Source organism: Arabidopsis thaliana, chromosome 4, assembly GCF_000001735.4.
Source record: "Arabidopsis thaliana chromosome 4, partial sequence".
In the NCBI taxonomy this organism is placed as follows: Eukaryota; Viridiplantae; Streptophyta; class Magnoliopsida; order Brassicales; family Brassicaceae; genus Arabidopsis; species Arabidopsis thaliana.
This window is the reverse complement of record NC_003075.7, coordinates 9,023,612-9,040,658: the sequence shown is the minus strand read 5'-3', so window position 1 is coordinate 9,040,658 and position 17,047 is coordinate 9,023,612. Positions and strand designations below refer to the sequence as shown.

Below are 17,047 nucleotides of genomic sequence, written 5' to 3'. Positions count from 1 at the left end.
AGAGAATCACTGTTGGAATTGAACAGTAAAGTGATATTAACGATTGGGCTTCTTAGGCTTATATACTAGGGTCCATCATTATTAGTTTTCTTAATAGCCCACGACTTGAGCCCATGTGTTTATTATTCTTCAGTGGTCTGTGTTATCTTGACTAGTCATGGATAGTTTGTTTCGTATTCTCTTAAGCTCACTTGTATCATACAAGTTGTATGTATTATACATAACTCAGGATTAATGGGAATGTTGGAGTCGTGTAGCTGTAGACGACAATATATCAAAATTTGCTGATTCCAACAGTAAATATCACAACTTTACAAATACTCTCCCATATAAACAATTTAAACCGGTCTTAGAGCCATTGTTATAGAGATTACAAATAAAATGAGTAACGAGTTTTATTTCTCCCTTCCTTAGGAAACACAGTAAGTGATGAAAATTTTAGAGATGCTTTTATAAAATTGACATTTTTGTATGAAAGATAAATAAAACCACTTATTAGCTCAAGGGCTTTACACGCCTCTCCACATCGAATTGAACTTCAGATAGACCGGTGATTCCGGCCGTTATCTTCTGACCTATCTTTACAGGTCCAACACCTTCTGGTGTGCCTATAAGTTGAAGGGATTGTTGTCCTATAAGTTCAGAATGGTTTAAGGTGGGAAAACAAACAGAAGTTATAAGTAGATACCTGTCAAGATGACATCTCCGTAAAGGGTCATTATAGAACTTATGTAGCTAATGAGGTAGGGGACCTTGAATATCATATCTTTGGTCAAACCCTTCTGTCTTGTTTCACCATCAACCTGTCACATATTAGATTCAGTTTAGTCCCTGCAAATTCTTAAGTGTGGAAATGACTTTTTAAGTGACAACAGAACAAAAAATGTGGTGGAGGGACAAACCTTGAGCCAAAGTTCTAGATTATCGGGATCACGCACCATCGCCTTTGGCAGCTGAAAAGGGACAGAAGAGACAAAATGTAAACTAGAAGTTTTAATTCTCAGTAGGATAAGGCATATGATCCTCATGTCAGAAAAGCAACAAGATAAAAAATAACTTAAACTAGAGAATCAAAAGTGTTTTGATTCTCAGCAGGACAGGGCATATGATCCTCATGTCAAGTTGGCTATATGATAGCATTAGACCTCCTGCAATAAGACTTTTCTAGTCTTAACTACATATAAATCAAACAACTTGTGGTCATAAACTAACCGATATACTACAATCTGATCACATTGCAATCAGACAAACGAAATAAATGGGTCCATCAAACAGCACAAAAGTAGCATTTTTCATATGGTATAGTGTGCTGCAATTAACATCTAGATTTGAGATCAATACTTACAACAGAGCTGATAGGAGTGAAGGTATCTTGTCCTTTCGCAACCGTCCATGGGAGACCAGATGCCTGAAAAAAAAGAGAACGTAAACACGATATATGCTTAAGCACAAAACTAAAGTAATAAACAGATTACCCTTCATGCAAAACCACACATTCATGATTTTGTTTTATATAAAAATGGTGGTTAAAAACAGTCCTAAAAGCCTAAATCACGATCCCAAATATGAAAATCCATAGAGCTTATAGAAGACTTTTCAATAAAGAATGAGTTATATCATCGATGTTTTTGACCATTTGTGCGGGTTTAACCTAAGACTAATCCAAAGAATTGGTAAATGCAAAGCAAAAAGAGAATAGAACGAACATTGTATGCATGTAGTAAATCACCACAAGATCCATTGATATGAACCAAAAGAGGTTTACTACCTTAGCAGAAGCTTGGAGTTCCCTAGCAGTCATATCAAGAGCAACCGCATATCCTTGCAAAAACAAAAACAAAAAAACGATAAGAATTGAACATTATACAAATCAAAAGAAGCTTCTATACATTGAAATACCTCCAATGTAATCCATGGCTATTGATTCAGGTACATCTCTAGCTTTCTGTCCAATCACTAAAGCGAGTTCTACTTCATGGTGAAGTGAATCCAAAGGATGTGGGATCTCAATTGTTCCTCCATTTTCTAAGTATGATGATGTTGGCTTCAAGAATATAACTGGTTCCTGTTTCCCAATTCAAACAGGAACAACAAAAATTCCTCTCTTAGATTTATAACAGAGAAGAACAAAAACTCCGTAACAATTGAATTACAGATAGATTTCTAAAAGAGATGAGATTGTTGAAGAACCTTGGGGACGGCGTTGCCTAGTTCTTTGGCGTGAGCGGCGTAGTTACGGCCGACGCAGACGATCTTCGTCCCTTGCTTGAACATCCTCTGTATCATCGACGTCGCCATTTTCTGATCGATACAAACAACAAACTCACTTTTCTCTTATTCCTTCTCCTTTTTTTGGTCAGAATCGTGGAGAAATGGAATTCGGTAACTTTTGTAATTTTGTGATTGAATCACTTCCAAAACAGAATTTACTATTTCAATCCCAAACTTCTGTTTTTTCACATGTAAGACCCTTAAACTTTGAAAATAACAAATTATGAGAATTTGCGTGATTTGTAAATTCTAAACCGGAATTTTGTTCCAAGAATTTGAAAATTCAGAATTAAGATATCAATTGGACGGATTTTTGATCAATGAATGAAGAAACCGGAATATCTGATTTATCAAAGCTGAGTTTTAGATCTGGTGAAATCAAATTTACATTTGAAGATGCATGACATGTACTAAAAGACTTTTTATAGGGTTTATTCTCCAAATTTGGTTCGGTTAAAAGCCTTAGAAGCAACACATACATACAAATTACAAGAAACTAGCTACAACGTGATGATGATAATGGGACTGAACATCACAATGAGTTTTCTTGGTTTTCAAATTCTTAACCCGACTTGAAGAGCAGCACAGCTTTCTGGTCGAGGTAGAAGTAAACGAAATGGTTTGTCTCATGCGTTACATAAGAACCTGCAAGAAAAGAGTAATATGGTTGAATAAGTTTCGAATGTGAAAGATTCTGCAGATGAATAATAGAAGCCAGTATGGTTTCAGAGATGTATCACTTCTGTTGAGATATCATCTTATGCACATGACTAAAAACCGCAACGACTTTTGGTGAGATAAGAGAAATCTTAAATTCAAGAACAGTGGAGCTAGGGGAGTGGTACTTAGTGATGCTTACAGAAACAGTAAATTCAATACTGAAGTACATAAGAAGATTTGAACAAGGCAAAATGTATTCCATGAAGGTAACTAGGTTATAAGATCAAGATCAACACATCCTATTGCAGGCTACTAAATTGCTTCAGAGGATTAATACCTAGTGTCCTAGTTTGATTGGTACCGAGATCTTATTTATCTGCAGTTTGGGAACTTATGTCAATGTCACAGGGACTAAACCCGTAACTTTATCCAACACTAAGCGCACAAAAACCATTCATCCCAAGAAGAACAACTTTTTCCAAAGCAAGTCTAGTTAAGACAGAGAAGAAACCAAACCATTGAAATGATTCACTATTAACCAGACGAGATTCAAAGATTCACAGAAGCAAAACTCAAAAATGAGCCAAAGAGGATCACATGTCCAAAACTAGATATACTTACTAAGAAATCACTATTCCCTAACTGAGAACTTTTCATCGAAAAATGCCACCTTAAGGAGAAATTAAGCGAAGGAGAGGAGGGAACTAACCAAAGTTGCGACCAACAATGCAATGCCAAGTAGCACCATGTTTCTTGTCAAACTCCTTCTTTATATTCTCAGCTATATCCTTCTCCACACTGTACTTCTCAAACGCCTGCAAAAGCAAATCTCAGAATGCAAATCCTTATCTATCAGAGTACACATATAATCACTCCATAGACAATTCACCAGACTCTTAGTTGAACCAATTGATTAGGCAATTCAAAAACACCGTTTAATCAAGGAAAAGGTTACAGGAAATCAAATCTAGTTCCGTACACAATAACCTTCAGATCAACAAATTGAGACTTGGAGAGAACAACACTAAGTTGAAATCGAACTCCAGAGATAACTAAGTGAGTACTTCCAAAAACAAATCCCAGGGAACAGTTAGTATCACTCATACCCTAAGACTCAAGATCAGGATAACAAATCCCTACATCCGAAAAATGTACACAACAAAATCGGATAAACAACGAAGAGAGAGTAAGAGAGACTAACGGAGATGGCGATTTCGATAGCTTCCTTTTGCATATCATCTTTCATATCGGCACTCTTGATAACAGCTCGTTTCCCAGCCGGTGGAGAAGCTTCAACTTCCGGAAGACTAGATCTCCGATCATCCAAGATTGTTTGCGCCGGTGCACCTCCGTTCACGCTCTTCTTCCTCCTCCCGTCACTCATTTTTTTTTTTCAGTTTCCTCGATGAAATTTTTTTGAAATCAGATTTGCTGAAGAAATAAAAAGCTAAAGAAGAGAGAATAAAGCGTAAAGCAAGGCGACGAGTGTGGTAGAAAAATACTGACACTAGTCTTAGTAAAATTTTCTAGATTATTCGTGTCGGAGGACTCACACTCACTGAACACTTGATACCACGTCGTTTTATATTATATCATGGCAAATTTGGGTCCAATGTGATAAAGTGGAATTCTATATTCATAACCTCAGGCCCATTATTATTACTGAATTTTGTCATCCAAAGTTACATTTAAAGACAAAAGAAAAATCATCACCAATGTTACATTTCAAAACCAACTATTTTGACAGGTAGTTTGTAGAATAAAGAAGAGAGGTATAAATACAGTCTCAAGATATATAAAATGATATCTTAAATATATATAAAAACATCTACTATCAAACCAAATAAGTATAGAAAAAATAATAATAATAATAAACAAGTAAATCAATATTTTTGTTTTAAAATCATGAGATATGTGATACTTACAAGCAGTTAAAAATACATGTGTATTGGTCATTTGGTTGTATCCTCTCGAATGCACCATTGTGATATTAAGTGATAAATAGAACTTATAAAAACTTGATGATAGACCTTAGGTAGTTTTTATCATTTGGTTGGTCATTTGGTTGTATCATTTGGTAAGGATGTTTGTGAATCTTTGTTATCTTGATGAAAGAAAGTGGGATTGATTTGAACGAAATGGTCTAGCCACCAACCTAAGGTCCTTCGACCGCGACTTCACTAAATTTTTCTCGTAGATCCGTATTACTCCCTCTGTTTCTAATTAAGTGTAGTTTAAAGGTTTTTTATTTTTTTCAATATAAGTGTTGTTTTTACTTTTCTATGCAAACATTAAATGTATTTAATAGTTTTAACCAATTGTATTTTACATCATATTTTTTATTGGTTGGATTAGTTGTAATTAATGATGTTTTTATAGGAAAGAGATAAATTAAATGAGATTTGTATGGTTTTTTAATTTGTGTGCAAAAATTTTAAACTACAAATATTTAGAAACAGAGGGAGTATGATTTATGCATATGTACACACAGACATATAGATTACATATTTTAAATTATTTAACAAAATTTCAAGAGATGTGGATTCGAAAGAAGAAAAAAAAGACAATATTATTGTTGTTAGTCTTAAAAGTGGCATCAACGTCATAGAGGGACAGAGGGTTGTGGTTGAAGTTTACTAGCGAGTAGCAACCAAGTGGGATATGATACCAGACTGTTATACCATCGTTTTCCTTTGATTCTGATTACTTAACAAAATTTATTTTTAGTTCATTTAAGAATTTACCTAAGAAATCTTGAATGACTCTTTTAATAGGAACAAAAAACTAGCGCAGGAAGTAAAAATTAAAAGAGCTGTTGTTCAGTCTGAATAAAAGGTAGAATTTATGTAGTCAAGACTTTTGCCTTGGCCAATAATCACCACATGAAATTCTCATATTAGTTTTGTATGCTAATTCCCCAGAAAGGGTCTTCATTCCATTAATAGTTTGCTAATTCCTCAGAAAGTAAACCGGTGGTTGCTACTTTACTACTTATGTAATTCCATATTTTAGGATTAGTTACAGATTTGCTATAAAACACTAGGTTCTACAAAACTCTCTCATACTTAGTGCATCTTGCTTGCAAAAATTAGGGATGGGCACAGGACAAGTATTTGCTACTTGACCCATTTTGTAAGGGTAAAATTAGTATTCGTATTTGACTTGTGAGAAACGAGTATCTTCAATTTCAAATATTTGCTAAAAATATTTTACTTTACTTGCTTTGTTCTATTACGTGTTTTTTGTAAAACTATTTGCAAATTAATTGTAAGTATCAAAGTTATGTTACTTATTATTCCCTTTGTTTCAATATAAATGTAATTTAAAGGTTTTTATATTTTTTCACAATAACTGTTGTTTTCAACTTTGTGTATAAATAATAAATATATTCAATACTTTTTAACCAACTATACTTAATTATATATTTTTTATTGGTTGAATTGGTTATAATAAATGATGTTTTTATATAAAAGAGATATATTAAATGAATTTTTAAAAACTTTCTTAATATGTGTGTAAAAACCTTAAACTACAACTAATATGAAATAGAATGAGTATTAGTTATCTTAATAATGATGAGTGTTTATGTTTTCAAGGTGGATAAAGGAAAATTACCAAGTATTTGTGCCCATCTTTTATTTTATATACATTTTTGGATCCACAAGACTCGATGTATAGTCAATCCATACTACGCAAGATAACGCGATTTAGTAGAATCAAACTCCGGTCAGAAAAGGGTAATCAAATTGACTTAACTACTTACATATCTTCAATGCCCATCCTTAGGTTAAGATTTATGGGTGATTTAAGAAGAAAACTATATCACTTTTACCAATCCTATTCATATGGTGCAACTAATTGCATGAAATTTATTTTCTCATATTGATTGCCAAAATTAGTCTCAAATCTGGATATTATAGACCAAAATCAACTAGTATGTAGCTTATACTAGTTTATATAAATAAAAATGATGGGTAAAAAGAAGTAGAAAATTATATTTTTATATTCCACTAAAAGGGTACAATTTGCTACAGAGTGAGGTAAATCTATATTCCAGTAAACTTTTTTCATAACATGAAAAACAATCTCCAGTTTAGAAAGATAAGAAAAGTCCATTATCTATTTCACTTCATTCCTCTATTATACTTTAACCAAATCATTAATTTTGTTTTCTTGTCATTCATTCATCCGATACTATCCATTCACACCAATAGACACACACTTGCATACTTGAATCATTATAGTGTGAACAAATAAAATAAAAACATTATTAAGACTTCAAGTCACGTTTCCCCCAATTAAGAAGCCTCCTCCTCTTTCCTTTCTCTCTTTGTCTCTCTGTCTCTTTCTCTTTCTCTCTCTCTCAGAAACTCTTTCTCCAATAATGGCAGAGGCAAGTTTCTATATCGGAGTCATAGGTAATACTTCTTCTCTAACGTGTACGTTGTGCTCATAATCTGTACATGTATAAACACAAGTGCACGATCCAATACATAACATATATATGTGTTTGACGCAGGAAATGTAATCTCCGTACTAGTTTTCCTCTCACCAGTGTAAGCTCTCTAACCTTGCAAGAAGTAACAAAATTGTATAATCTATAGTCTTTCTTACTTAGATTATTAATCGATCGGTCCATATTAATATACCAAACAAAAATCATCAGGGAGACGTTTTGGAAAATAGTGAAGCGGAGATCAACGGAGGAGTACAAAAGCTTGCCGTACATTTGCACGTTGTTAGGATCATCGCTATGGACATATTACGGCATCGTCACTCCCGGAGAATATCTTGTCTCCACCGTTAATGGCTTTGGTGCTCTTGTTGAAACCATCTACGTTTCACTTTTTCTCTTTTATGCCCCTCGACATCTCAAGGTTTTTAATTTATTCTATTTTATGATATTCTGATTTATATATATGCTATTATGCATGATCTTTAGTGTTTCCTATATGATAGCTGGTTACAAAATCTGCATTTTATTTGATTCATTTTTATTCAGATTTGGATCTGATTATCAGATTTCTATGTCTCACTTTTAATTGATTCTTTTTTGTTCTCCCTAAAGTCAAGTCGATTAAAATATTTGATCCACTTGTTATAAGAAATACGATGATGACTTGTAAAGTAGAGTTTCCAATGTATTTCTACATTTTACAAAGTAGTTGTTGGTTCAAATAATTGAGCTTTGTATATATGTTAACAACAATGTGATCTTTTTTTTTGTTCTTACAGCTGAAAACAGTGGATGTGGAAGCGATGTTGAACGTGTTTTTTCCAATCGCGGCGATTGTGGCAACGAGAAGTGCGTTTGAAGATGAGAAGATGCGTTCTCAATCAATAGGTTTCATATCTGCTGGTCTAAACATTATAATGTATGGTTCTCCACTTTCAGCAATGGTAAGTTTCATTCTTAATTTTACCTCATCTGTCAAAACTCAAAAACATTATTTTATAGCGTTTTGGTAGTATCATATCACACACGTTTTGCAATAAAAGATGTCATTGTTCATATCCACTTGGTCCTTTCTAGAAATGATTTTTTTTTATACTCCAAACAAAAAGCTTATAGCCGTCTATAATAAAAAAAAACGACCCACCTGGTCTGAAAATTCAATTTTTGTAGACAAACAAATTGATTTTAATTTAATTAACTTTATATTTTAAGCAGCAATTTTTGTCTTTTTCTTAGTGGAATTCGAATATCGTTTTTATAGTATATTTTTTTTTCTGTTTTCAGAAATAAGGTCAGTGGTTATTTTTGGTGGTAGTTGTTCATTTAGTTTTATAAAGGTTATTTTCGTTCATATATACATGCAATCATCATATATAAACCAACAACCACATGGCATTTTTAAGCACGTCTTCAAAAAAATCGCAGTCACATATCAATTATATGAACTTGTACGTCATTAGATTTTTTTCACATCTAAAATATGAAAATCAACGTCCCAATTGTTTATTTATTTTCCAGCTACTATACTGTACCACGACTTGGTATGGTAGGTCCATATCTTGGATAAAGACATATATACGTAACATTTCATTTTCAATCATTCGCAACAAAATAAATAGAATACGTTTTGAGTTTATCACAATATCTGTTATAATATATAGACTGATCATAGTGTCTAATTTCTTAATACAATATGCAGAAAACAGTAGTGACAACAAAGAGCGTGAAATACATGCCGTTTTGGTTGTCGTTTTTCCTCTTCTTAAACGGCGCGATTTGGGCTGTCTATGCTTTACTCCAACACGACGTTTTCTTACTCGTAAGTATAGTTTCACTGTTTTATTCACTTCTTAATTTATGATTACACCCTTATACTCATGCCGTCTCTGTGTCCCGTTAGTGTTTTGGCTTTAGACACATTCAAAAGACAAAAAGGAAAACTTAACAAAGCTATTTCATCGACCCCATATCTTTTTCGATATTCCAGCAATACCCCCAAAATATTTTTGTTGTTTTCTTTACATCCCCAATTAGACCCCATTAGTGTCAGGTCATGTCACAGTTTATAAAAAATCTTCTGGAAAAGAAAAAATCGATTTAATGCTCAATGATTTTTTAAAAATTGTGGACTCCAAGTCTCCAACATTAACCAAAATGTTTTTTTTTTTGGCCATTTTTTTCAAACAATTAATTTTTTAAAGAACGTGTCTGGTTCAAAAATGCAACAACTACTATTTTGTGGGGACATTTTCAAATGCGTTTTATTGTGATTTCGGATAGGCGTTGATTATAATTATGTTGTTGAGAAATAATGTATTTGTGATTGATTGATTAATTTAGTTAATTAAAGTTATGTGGTGAAATTGGATAGGTGCCAAATGGAGTGGGGTTTGTGTTTGGGACAATGCAACTCATACTTTATGGAATTTACAGAAATGCCAAACCGGTTGGTTTAAGCAACGGTTTAAGTGAGATTGCTCAAGATGAAGAGGAAGGCCTCACATCACGTGTTGAACCTCTCCTCTCTTAAATCCCTTTTTTTTTATGTCAAGAGCTTGTTAATTAATTTGGGTCTTATAAATACAAATCTTTATATTTTTTGTTACATTATTGTGGTGTGCGATTTTGTGTACGTTATTTTTTTGGACAAAATTAGATTAATTTGAAGATGTTACATATTTTAGGGATTGTTATTGTAATGCATCTTTTGTTAAGCGAAGATAAGAGAATGGAGTGTTTACTATGTTTTGAGGCTTAGTAACTTTTTTGTTTGGATAAGTTTTGAGATTCTTGACGGTTGAGTTTGTGAGATATTATTCGTAAAAAAACGTCTTGTGTCGTTGTGTACGTTCGATTGCAAGTGAGCGTATACAGTCATACAGACGTACGTACGGTTCGGTATTTGTGGAGCAAACATATTTCAGTTTTACTCGTCTCTCGGACTTTGACATTTCCCTTTAGCGTTCGGATCGTGATATTCATTTCAGACACAACAACATGGTCATAATGACTAGCTCAGGGATATGTCCTCCTCAATACTTGTTGATGCTCAATTTCATATATGAAAACGAGAGTGACAACATGTTTGATATTTGTTGGGGGAAGAAATGTGAGTGACAACACGTTTAGACTGACAAATGTTGAGAAATAATACATGTTCAAAAAAAAATATTTTCTAAGAAAAAATTGAACAGAGACAAAACTCTTCCGATAACAAACACATCAGTAAACCTAAAACGAAAAAGTACTGAAAAGTTTTAAAATAGCACCACTAGCTAAGACCAAAGGAGGAAAAGCAGCCAAAACGTTGATCTCAGTATCTCATTATAGCATAGAATCGATGTTATCATTTTAAGTTTAGTGGACAAAGTGATAATATTTAGTTATGATATATACTAAGATCTTGAACCCTTCACAGTTTCACTGATTCATAATCTATTGTGGCAACCAAGTATTGATGATTGATCCTTACGTATTCACTCGACTAGCCCAGAAGTGGGCCGAATTACAGCATATTCTCAACCCTCAATAGTCCGTTTGCATTTTCTAAGACTATTAGGCCATTAGCAGCCTCAACAAAACTATGGGCATGAAGAATCAACAAAATTTTATATGGGGTATGAAAAAGCACCATCATTTTCTATTGTTGTATTTGATGTTGACAACAACAACAAGTATAAGATTGTGGTCACAAAATATAATGCCATAGTGAAATCATCTTGTTTTGTTGTTGTTGACGTTGTTAAGTATCATAATTTAGTCATAATTAGCAACGTTTTCTATTTTTCGTATATCCCCATTTATCTCTTAAAACATTTAAGACACTGTTATACTAAAGATGTTGTGTTAGTCGATCCAAACAGATATTATATTTTTAACTAGTTAATGTGATCTTTATTTTTACTTAATAGTTGATACAAGACAAACATAAACACACATAATCAGAATAGTCGCCTACGACAACCTTCCACTGGAACCAAGTCAACCAACCAATCAAAATTCTCAGAAAGACTTTGCTTTGTTTTTCAAAAGCAACTCTCTGAGCTCAGCTGGATCAATCTCAGCCGCACGATTGGAAGGTCTGTAGTATCCAGTAACTGGATCTGGTCCCCAAGCAGACTCTGCCTCTTGATCTAAACCTCTCTGTTCCATCTTCCCCACCATAACTCTGGTGGAACCTCCCTTACTCAATCCTGCTGCTGTTACATTCTGCGATGTAGCAACGTAACTCCTCCTACATTCCAATAATTTATTTTGAAGGTAAGATTATATAAACAGCAAATGACTAAATAACATAACGAAAACGTAGAAAATAACGTGATAATATCATGCATAATTATCTTTAATAGATCTAAGTAAATTAATTACGTTTATTAATGATAGATCAATCTTTAGCCTTCACTCAAATTCAAACCATCAACTATTATTCAATTAGAATTATAAATTCTTTATACGATCTAAGCAAATGAAAGAGTGTGTAAATGTTTATATATTGTAACCTGAAAAAATGGGATCAGTTCAAACATAAGTACCTTAAGACAATGGAACAAGACAGACTTCCGGATGCGGCGGAGCAAAGAGATTTAACGGCACCGGAGAGTGAACGAGCGGCCATTTTTATGATATTTAGATATCAAATAAGTATCAATGATAAAGATATGACGATAGAGCTTAGCGTTTTAGCTACCGCAAAATGATTGTTATATTCTTCCCAAGGCAAGTATCAAGCCTAAGAAGAACACAATCCTTTTTGCAGTAGCCGCCGGTACTAAGCCGCCGTCAGATTCCCCGGTGATGGTTTTTCGAGAGACTTTAGGGTTTGGGTTAGGCGCACTTATATAGACCACGACAGAGAAATTTGGGCTCATGGGCCTTACTGTGGACCCACTGCTCATACTTACTGCCAAAGTAAGGTTAAAAACTGAAATGTGAAAATAGTAAATGGCTAATTCATTTTTTTGGGGGGTTTTATTTATGTTTTTGCCTGTTTTCGAGAAACCCACAAGTGACTAGTGAGAAAGCTATGATAGTTTGATGCTTTGATAGTTTGATGATTGAATTGAAAGAAATAGAAGACGTAAAAACCAATGTACGTCTTCCACTAAACGATACTGGCAGTTAAAAAGGTGAAAAGTCTACAAAAGATCTGCGAATAAACAAGTATACTTTGGTACAAAAGATCAGAAGAGGTCGGTGAGATCTGAATGATGATAACTAGAACGTGTCACTTACGTATTGCAAAACCAACACACAGGTGTCTTCGCGCAAACGAGCTCACCATCACCGTCTCTTTTTAGTGGATCTTTTCCATTCAAATTGTTTACTATTTCAATATTTTCTTTTGTTTTTACACTTGGTTTCTTCGTATCAGCTGTTTTGTTTTTACACTTGGTTTCTTCGTATCAGCTGTGTAGTTACACTATAAAAGCTTCATAAACCAAACAACCCGAGCCAAAATTTAGGCTGAAAACTTTCAGTGGTGGAGACTAGAGATATAAGTTGTTGATCAAATACTTAGATTCGTCCTACAAAACTTCACAGATTTGGTTGCACAGAAATCATGATAGATCTTCGATAAGTACTAACGAAGAGAATCAAGAGACGGGAGATAAAAGTAACAAAGTTCTCTCAACATAAACAACAATACATGATCTATTATTGTTGATAGAAAAAATTACAAATGCCCTTAAAATACATAAAGTACATGGCCTTTTGTTTCCTCCCCACCACAAAACAAAGGTCCCCTCTCAAAAGTTGATCTAGGAAACAGAATCATGAAGAGATTAGTGAGATTCCAACAAGAGCTTTGAGTTACAGATACAAGTTATTTAGAAGCGCCTAATCTCCTTTGGTGGTTTGAAATTGATAGGATGAGTTTCTGGAGTTGCATTCTCATCTTCTTTCCACATCTTTATCGTCTTATCAGCCTCGCATGTTACCAATCTTGAACCTGTATTATCATAACACGCTGCATATATACCCGCTTCACTCTCCAGGGAACCTGCCATATGCCCAACCACATCCAATTAAAGACCCATTTACTATTTGCTTGTAAGACGACGCTATAGGCATTTACATAAACCATAAACCTACGTCAACTTTCTTGGTTTCCCTAGAGCTCAATCATAGTATCATACACTTCTAACATTTGAGTCTTTACCAGGGTTCAAACTTGACTACGTTGTATGAACATACCGAGACTTCTACATCTTACCATAACAAGGAGATCAGGAGCAAAAGACCATGAAAGCTATAAATGTACGTACCAGGCTGTACGATAGTTTCTGACTGTTGGAAACTGTGACCACTCTTCCAGTCCCAGAACCATATACTTCCATTATCACCTTCATTCACACATATATAGAATCAGTTTCAGTTGAAAATGATTATGTCTCACCCATTTTACTATCAAAGGAAAACAATCACAGGGACGAAAGGAATCAGAAATGATTATATACCTCCAGTGACCATCACACCATCCTCGTTTACAGCCATTGCATTAATTATGGTTTTCTGTTGCGAACTTTTCCATGGAAAAAGATAAACATTGTTCAAACACATCAATTACATAATTAATAATGACAGCTCCTATTTCAAAAGCACTGGAGATGCAAAGTATATAATTATCTAGCAGAGACTTACAGCATGTTGTGGCAGAACTCTCCCTTTGGAAGGCTAAATTTCTTGGTGTTGTCAGCTGATGCAGAAGCAAAGGCATTCCTAAAAAGAAAATTAAAGAGATAACATAAAGGAAAAGTTTAGGTGCAAAGACTTCGCTATTGGAAAGATAAAGTAGATTCAGCACGATACACAAAAGTAGATTCAGTACGACTACACATACTCTTTAGGATGGAGGGTCATTGCTCGGACAGATTTCTTATGATGTGTTAGCGTTGACATTGTTTTTCCTGCATATAATAATAATACAGCATTATTCAAATGAAACCATATATTTGCAGCAACTGATAATCAAATAAGGAAGGATTTAAATAATATGGATTTTAAGTCCAAACAATGGTTACAATGATAAGATATACCATATCGAAGGTCCCAAAATTTAATGGTCGTGTCATGGGATCCGGTGACAACTTGTGGGTCCTGCAACAACACAGATCAAAGTGAGTTCCAGTTACTATTATAAAAAGATTCAGCAAGAAATCCAAAAACCATAACAACAAGTCCATATTAAAAGAGACTTACTGTTGGACGAGTAAATACAGAACAAACGGTGTTGTCATGTCCTGAGAGTGCAAAAATTTGCATCTTGGTACGAATATCCCACACCTGCAAATAAGTAAACATGGACTTTTAAACTACAAATCCAGCAAAGTGCAAGAATTCAAACGAGAAGATATATAAATATGGATATAAATATTTTTGCCTTACCCTGCAGACAGAGTCTCGCCCCCCAGTTAATAAAACATCCAAAGTTGGGTGCAGAGCTAAGCAATAGACACCACTCAAGTGACCATGATAAGATCGGATAACCTATCAAATCAAAAATTCCAAGAGCATTAGATATGAGAAATCCAGATAATGAAGAGAATAGAGTTGTAACCTTATTCTGCTCAAGGTCCCAGCATTTGACTTGCTTGTCATCACCAGCAGAGAACATATAGGTATGTCGATTGCTTACAGCGAGGCCTGTAACAAAATTCAAAACAAAAGAGCCCAAACTTGTAACTTGTCCCGAGAGTGTTATTTATTGAAAAGTCTAACAAATATTAATAAACGAGAACAGATTTGAAAGGCTAACCTCGTACTTGCTCGATATGCCCAGTAAGTGTTAGCTTCAGAACTCCAGTTGCTACATCCCATATCTAGTGAATAAAACACAAGTAATAAATTCAGTAAACATACCAAAGTCGGAACTGCTTCTACAATCGCCAAAGTAGTGGATTTTTGGCAATGCACTAAACTAAGCTCCAGTAACTAGCCATAGAAGGGAAGTCTTGTATCATGACTTATAAGTATAACAAGAAAACATATTCGAAAAAATACAATTCATATTGAATAAGCAATCATCTCTGCTACCTTGATGGTACGATCAGCTGAACCAGTACAAAACCATTCATTACTCGGGTCAAACGCAACAGATCTGACCCAACCCAAGTGCCCCTGAATGACCTGTGAAAAGAATAATTAATCGTAAGTTAAGTAACTCCTCAAACCAGAGTTTTTTGGAGACCAACAAAAGACCAAAATCCGTATGATGCAGCAACAATGCTGAGCCACGGATTTTACCCTGTAATTCTTCCATGGTGCATGCCACTCTGGCCGGGGCCATCTACTTGGTATTCTCTCCATTAATGCAGCAGTTGACAGATTTCTGTAACACGCAAAGGAACGCAACAACAAAAAAGGAATCAGAATTAGAAGCTACATTATAAGGACAAACCAAAAAAATTCAGATTGGGGGAAGTCTAATTTGCATGCCCATGAACTACCTACACTACCTAGAGCTGCCATTAATGTATTGCAATCCAGATAAAGAAAAGCAAGTATGAGGACGAGAAAAAAACCTTTGATATGAAGATACATTTGCAGGTATAATGGTGGTGCTCTTCCCTGAGGAACCTGTATAGTTCCTTCAATTCGAGAACCGAATTCTTTTATGAGCATCCTCACGATAAAGTAGAACCATCAATTAGCATTCAGATCAACGAAACCAACAACAAAAGATAACACTTACAAGCCTTTAGGCAGTATTGGACGCAGTAAAGTTGGACCAACAACAATAGCACTCTCTGTCGCACCCTTTTGCGTACTCTTAGACCCTTCAGGAGCTGCAGAATTCATCAAGCAGATGATTTTATCCCTTCCAATACAAATAAGAATGCAAATAGCAAACAAGAAACAAGTTTTTATCTTTCACCAAGACATAGTGATATGAAAAACACCTGCGAGGGAAAGAGCATTTGAAGGTCCTGGCTGCTCATTGATGCGGTCAGGTTGACGTGGAGGTTGACTCACAACAGGTTCTACACCTCCAAACGCAACTTTCATCTGTACAAAGAAAACTTCTAAAATCAGTAACATACACAACAGAGAGAGAGAGAGAGTCTAAGTAAATCAACCATCTTTACTATTATTGGTAACAAAACCTGAAGATTTAGAACAATTATGGAAAAACCTGAATAAACCTAAAGTTCGAAGCTTTAAACCAAAATCCAATCAATAGACATTAAAAGCGAATAACTGAAATAAATTTCTAAAGACTGGTAAGAGAGACTCAATGTTTTACCTTATGGCTGAGACGAATCTGCTTGCTGCAAAAAAAAAAAAAAAAAACGAAGAAATCATAAAAACTTAGTGAAGAAAATGAAGATTCGAATCGAAAATTGGGGATCGAAGAAGACTAACGCTTCCGGGTCAGGAGGAGGGAATTGGCCATGGACGGGAGAGAAGAGTTCAAGTGATCGTTTGAGGGATTTGAGACTGAGCTTTTTCAGTGACTGTGCTTCGATGGGTTCGATCTCCGTCGTCGGAGCCGGCATCGTTCTTCTTTTAGGGTTTAGAGAGAAAGAGAAGTGAAGTGAAAAAGGGTTATATTAATAATCTCGAGTTTATTTATATCAATTTCACGATTTTGTTGCGCCGAAAAATTCTTTTAAAAGGGAAATGAACACAATTAATTTTTCTGGCTACAAATCTTCTTTT

The 17,047-nt window shown here is 34.6% G+C and overlaps 5 protein-coding genes across 6 annotated transcripts; 1 reads left to right on the top strand and 4 right to left on the bottom strand.

Annotated features, from left to right (window-relative positions):
* Positions 1 to 288: 288 nt before the first annotated feature.
* AT4G15940 (Fumarylacetoacetate (FAA) hydrolase family) lies at positions 289 to 2,466 on the bottom strand. The gene is made up of 7 exons (NM_117686.5): positions 2,191 to 2,466; positions 1,900 to 2,065; positions 1,769 to 1,821; positions 1,346 to 1,408; positions 903 to 953; positions 689 to 803; positions 289 to 608 (listed from the first exon to the last, which is right to left on the bottom strand). The coding sequence occupies exons 1-7, from the start codon at positions 2,296 to 2,298 to the stop codon at positions 496 to 498; spliced, it is 669 nt and encodes a 222-aa protein (NP_193329.1). The 5' UTR covers positions 2,299 to 2,466; the 3' UTR covers positions 289 to 495.
* A 117-nt stretch (positions 2,467 to 2,583) lies between these two features.
* AT4G15930 (Dynein light chain type 1 family protein) lies at positions 2,584 to 4,490 on the bottom strand. 2 transcript variants are annotated; one of them, NM_001341079.1, is made up of 3 exons: positions 4,133 to 4,490; positions 3,269 to 3,746; positions 2,584 to 2,916 (listed from the first exon to the last, which is right to left on the bottom strand). In NM_001341079.1, the coding sequence occupies exons 1-2, from the start codon at positions 4,313 to 4,315 to the stop codon at positions 3,636 to 3,638; spliced, it is 294 nt and encodes a 97-aa protein (NP_001329326.1). In that variant the 5' UTR covers positions 4,316 to 4,490; the 3' UTR covers positions 2,584 to 2,916; positions 3,269 to 3,635. The 2 variants fall into 2 exon arrangements, with proteins under 2 accessions (NP_001329326.1, NP_193328.4); NM_117685.7 differs by having other exon boundaries at positions 3,641 to 3,746.
* Positions 4,491 to 7,010: 2,520 nt separating this feature from the next.
* On the top strand, positions 7,011 to 10,173 carry SWEET17 (Nodulin MtN3 family protein). The gene is made up of 6 exons (NM_117684.6): positions 7,011 to 7,349; positions 7,451 to 7,487; positions 7,598 to 7,808; positions 8,167 to 8,331; positions 9,087 to 9,206; positions 9,759 to 10,173. The coding sequence occupies exons 1-6, from the start codon at positions 7,316 to 7,318 to the stop codon at positions 9,915 to 9,917; spliced, it is 726 nt and encodes a 241-aa protein (NP_193327.5). The 5' UTR covers positions 7,011 to 7,315; the 3' UTR covers positions 9,918 to 10,173.
* Positions 10,174 to 11,181: 1,008 nt separating this feature from the next.
* On the bottom strand, positions 11,182 to 12,397 carry DI21 (drought-induced 21). Its single transcript, NM_117683.5, has 2 exons — positions 11,920 to 12,397; positions 11,182 to 11,621 (listed from the first exon to the last, which is right to left on the bottom strand). The coding sequence occupies exons 1-2, from the start codon at positions 12,000 to 12,002 to the stop codon at positions 11,390 to 11,392; spliced, it is 315 nt and encodes a 104-aa protein (NP_193326.4). The 5' UTR covers positions 12,003 to 12,397; the 3' UTR covers positions 11,182 to 11,389.
* A 453-nt stretch (positions 12,398 to 12,850) lies between these two features.
* Positions 12,851 to 16,993, bottom strand: PRL1 (pleiotropic regulatory locus 1). The gene is made up of 17 exons (NM_117682.3): positions 16,751 to 16,993; positions 16,632 to 16,656; positions 16,288 to 16,393; positions 16,080 to 16,173; positions 15,910 to 15,975; positions 15,632 to 15,716; positions 15,422 to 15,514; positions 15,144 to 15,207; positions 14,946 to 15,031; positions 14,774 to 14,875; positions 14,588 to 14,671; positions 14,425 to 14,485; positions 14,229 to 14,295; positions 14,030 to 14,107; positions 13,846 to 13,910; positions 13,654 to 13,731; positions 12,851 to 13,388 (listed from the first exon to the last, which is right to left on the bottom strand). The coding sequence occupies exons 1-17, from the start codon at positions 16,882 to 16,884 to the stop codon at positions 13,216 to 13,218; spliced, it is 1,461 nt and encodes a 486-aa protein (NP_193325.1). The 5' UTR covers positions 16,885 to 16,993; the 3' UTR covers positions 12,851 to 13,215.
* Positions 16,994 to 17,047: the final 54 nt, after the last annotated feature.

Excerpts from the sequence above, each read along its gene's own strand:
- AT4G15940 (NM_117686.5), bottom strand. The coding sequence starts at position 2,298 with ATGGCGACGTCGATGATACAGAGGATGTTCAAGCAAGGGACGAAGATC. Across the intron at positions 2,066-2,190 it reads TAGGCAACGCCGTCCCCAAG|GAACCAGTTATATTCTTGAA; the intron begins GTTCTTCAACAA and ends ATTGGGAAACAG. Across the intron at positions 1,822-1,899 it reads AGCCATGGATTACATTGGAG|GATATGCGGTTGCTCTTGAT; the intron begins GTATTTCAATGT and ends TGTTTTTGCAAG.
- AT4G15930 (NM_117685.7), bottom strand. The coding sequence starts at position 4,315 with ATGAGTGACGGGAGGAGGAAGAAGAGCGTGAACGGAGGTGCACCGGCG. Across the intron at positions 3,747-4,132 it reads CTATCGAAATCGCCATCTCC|GCGTTTGAGAAGTACAGTGT; the intron begins GTTAGTCTCTCT and ends TTGCTTTTGCAG. Across the intron at positions 2,917-3,640 it reads CATTGTTGGTCGCAACTTTG|GTTCTTATGTAACGCATGAG; the intron begins GTTAGTTCCCTC and ends CTTTTCTTGCAG.
- SWEET17 (NM_117684.6), top strand. The coding sequence starts at position 7,316 with ATGGCAGAGGCAAGTTTCTATATCGGAGTCATAG. Across the intron at positions 7,488-7,597 it reads CTAGTTTTCCTCTCACCAGT|GGAGACGTTTTGGAAAATAG; the intron begins GTAAGCTCTCTA and ends AAAAATCATCAG. Across the intron at positions 7,809-8,166 it reads ATGCCCCTCGACATCTCAAG|CTGAAAACAGTGGATGTGGA; the intron begins GTTTTTAATTTA and ends TTGTTCTTACAG.
- DI21 (NM_117683.5), bottom strand. The coding sequence starts at position 12,002 with ATGGCCGCTCGTTCACTCTCCGGTGCCGTTAAATCTCTTTGCTCCGCC. Across the intron at positions 11,622-11,919 it reads TCTTGTTCCATTGTCTTAAG|GAGGAGTTACGTTGCTACAT; the intron begins GTACTTATGTTT and ends ATTGGAATGTAG.
- PRL1 (NM_117682.3), bottom strand. The coding sequence starts at position 16,884 with ATGCCGGCTCCGACGACGGAGATCGAACCCATCGAAGCACAGTCACTG. Across the intron at positions 15,976-16,079 it reads CCAATACTGCCTAAAGGCTT|GAACTATACAGGTTCCTCAG; the intron begins GTAAGTGTTATC and ends CTCGAATTGAAG. Across the intron at positions 14,876-14,945 it reads GGGACCTTGAGCAGAATAAG|GTTATCCGATCTTATCATGG; the intron begins GTTACAACTCTA and ends TTGATTTGATAG.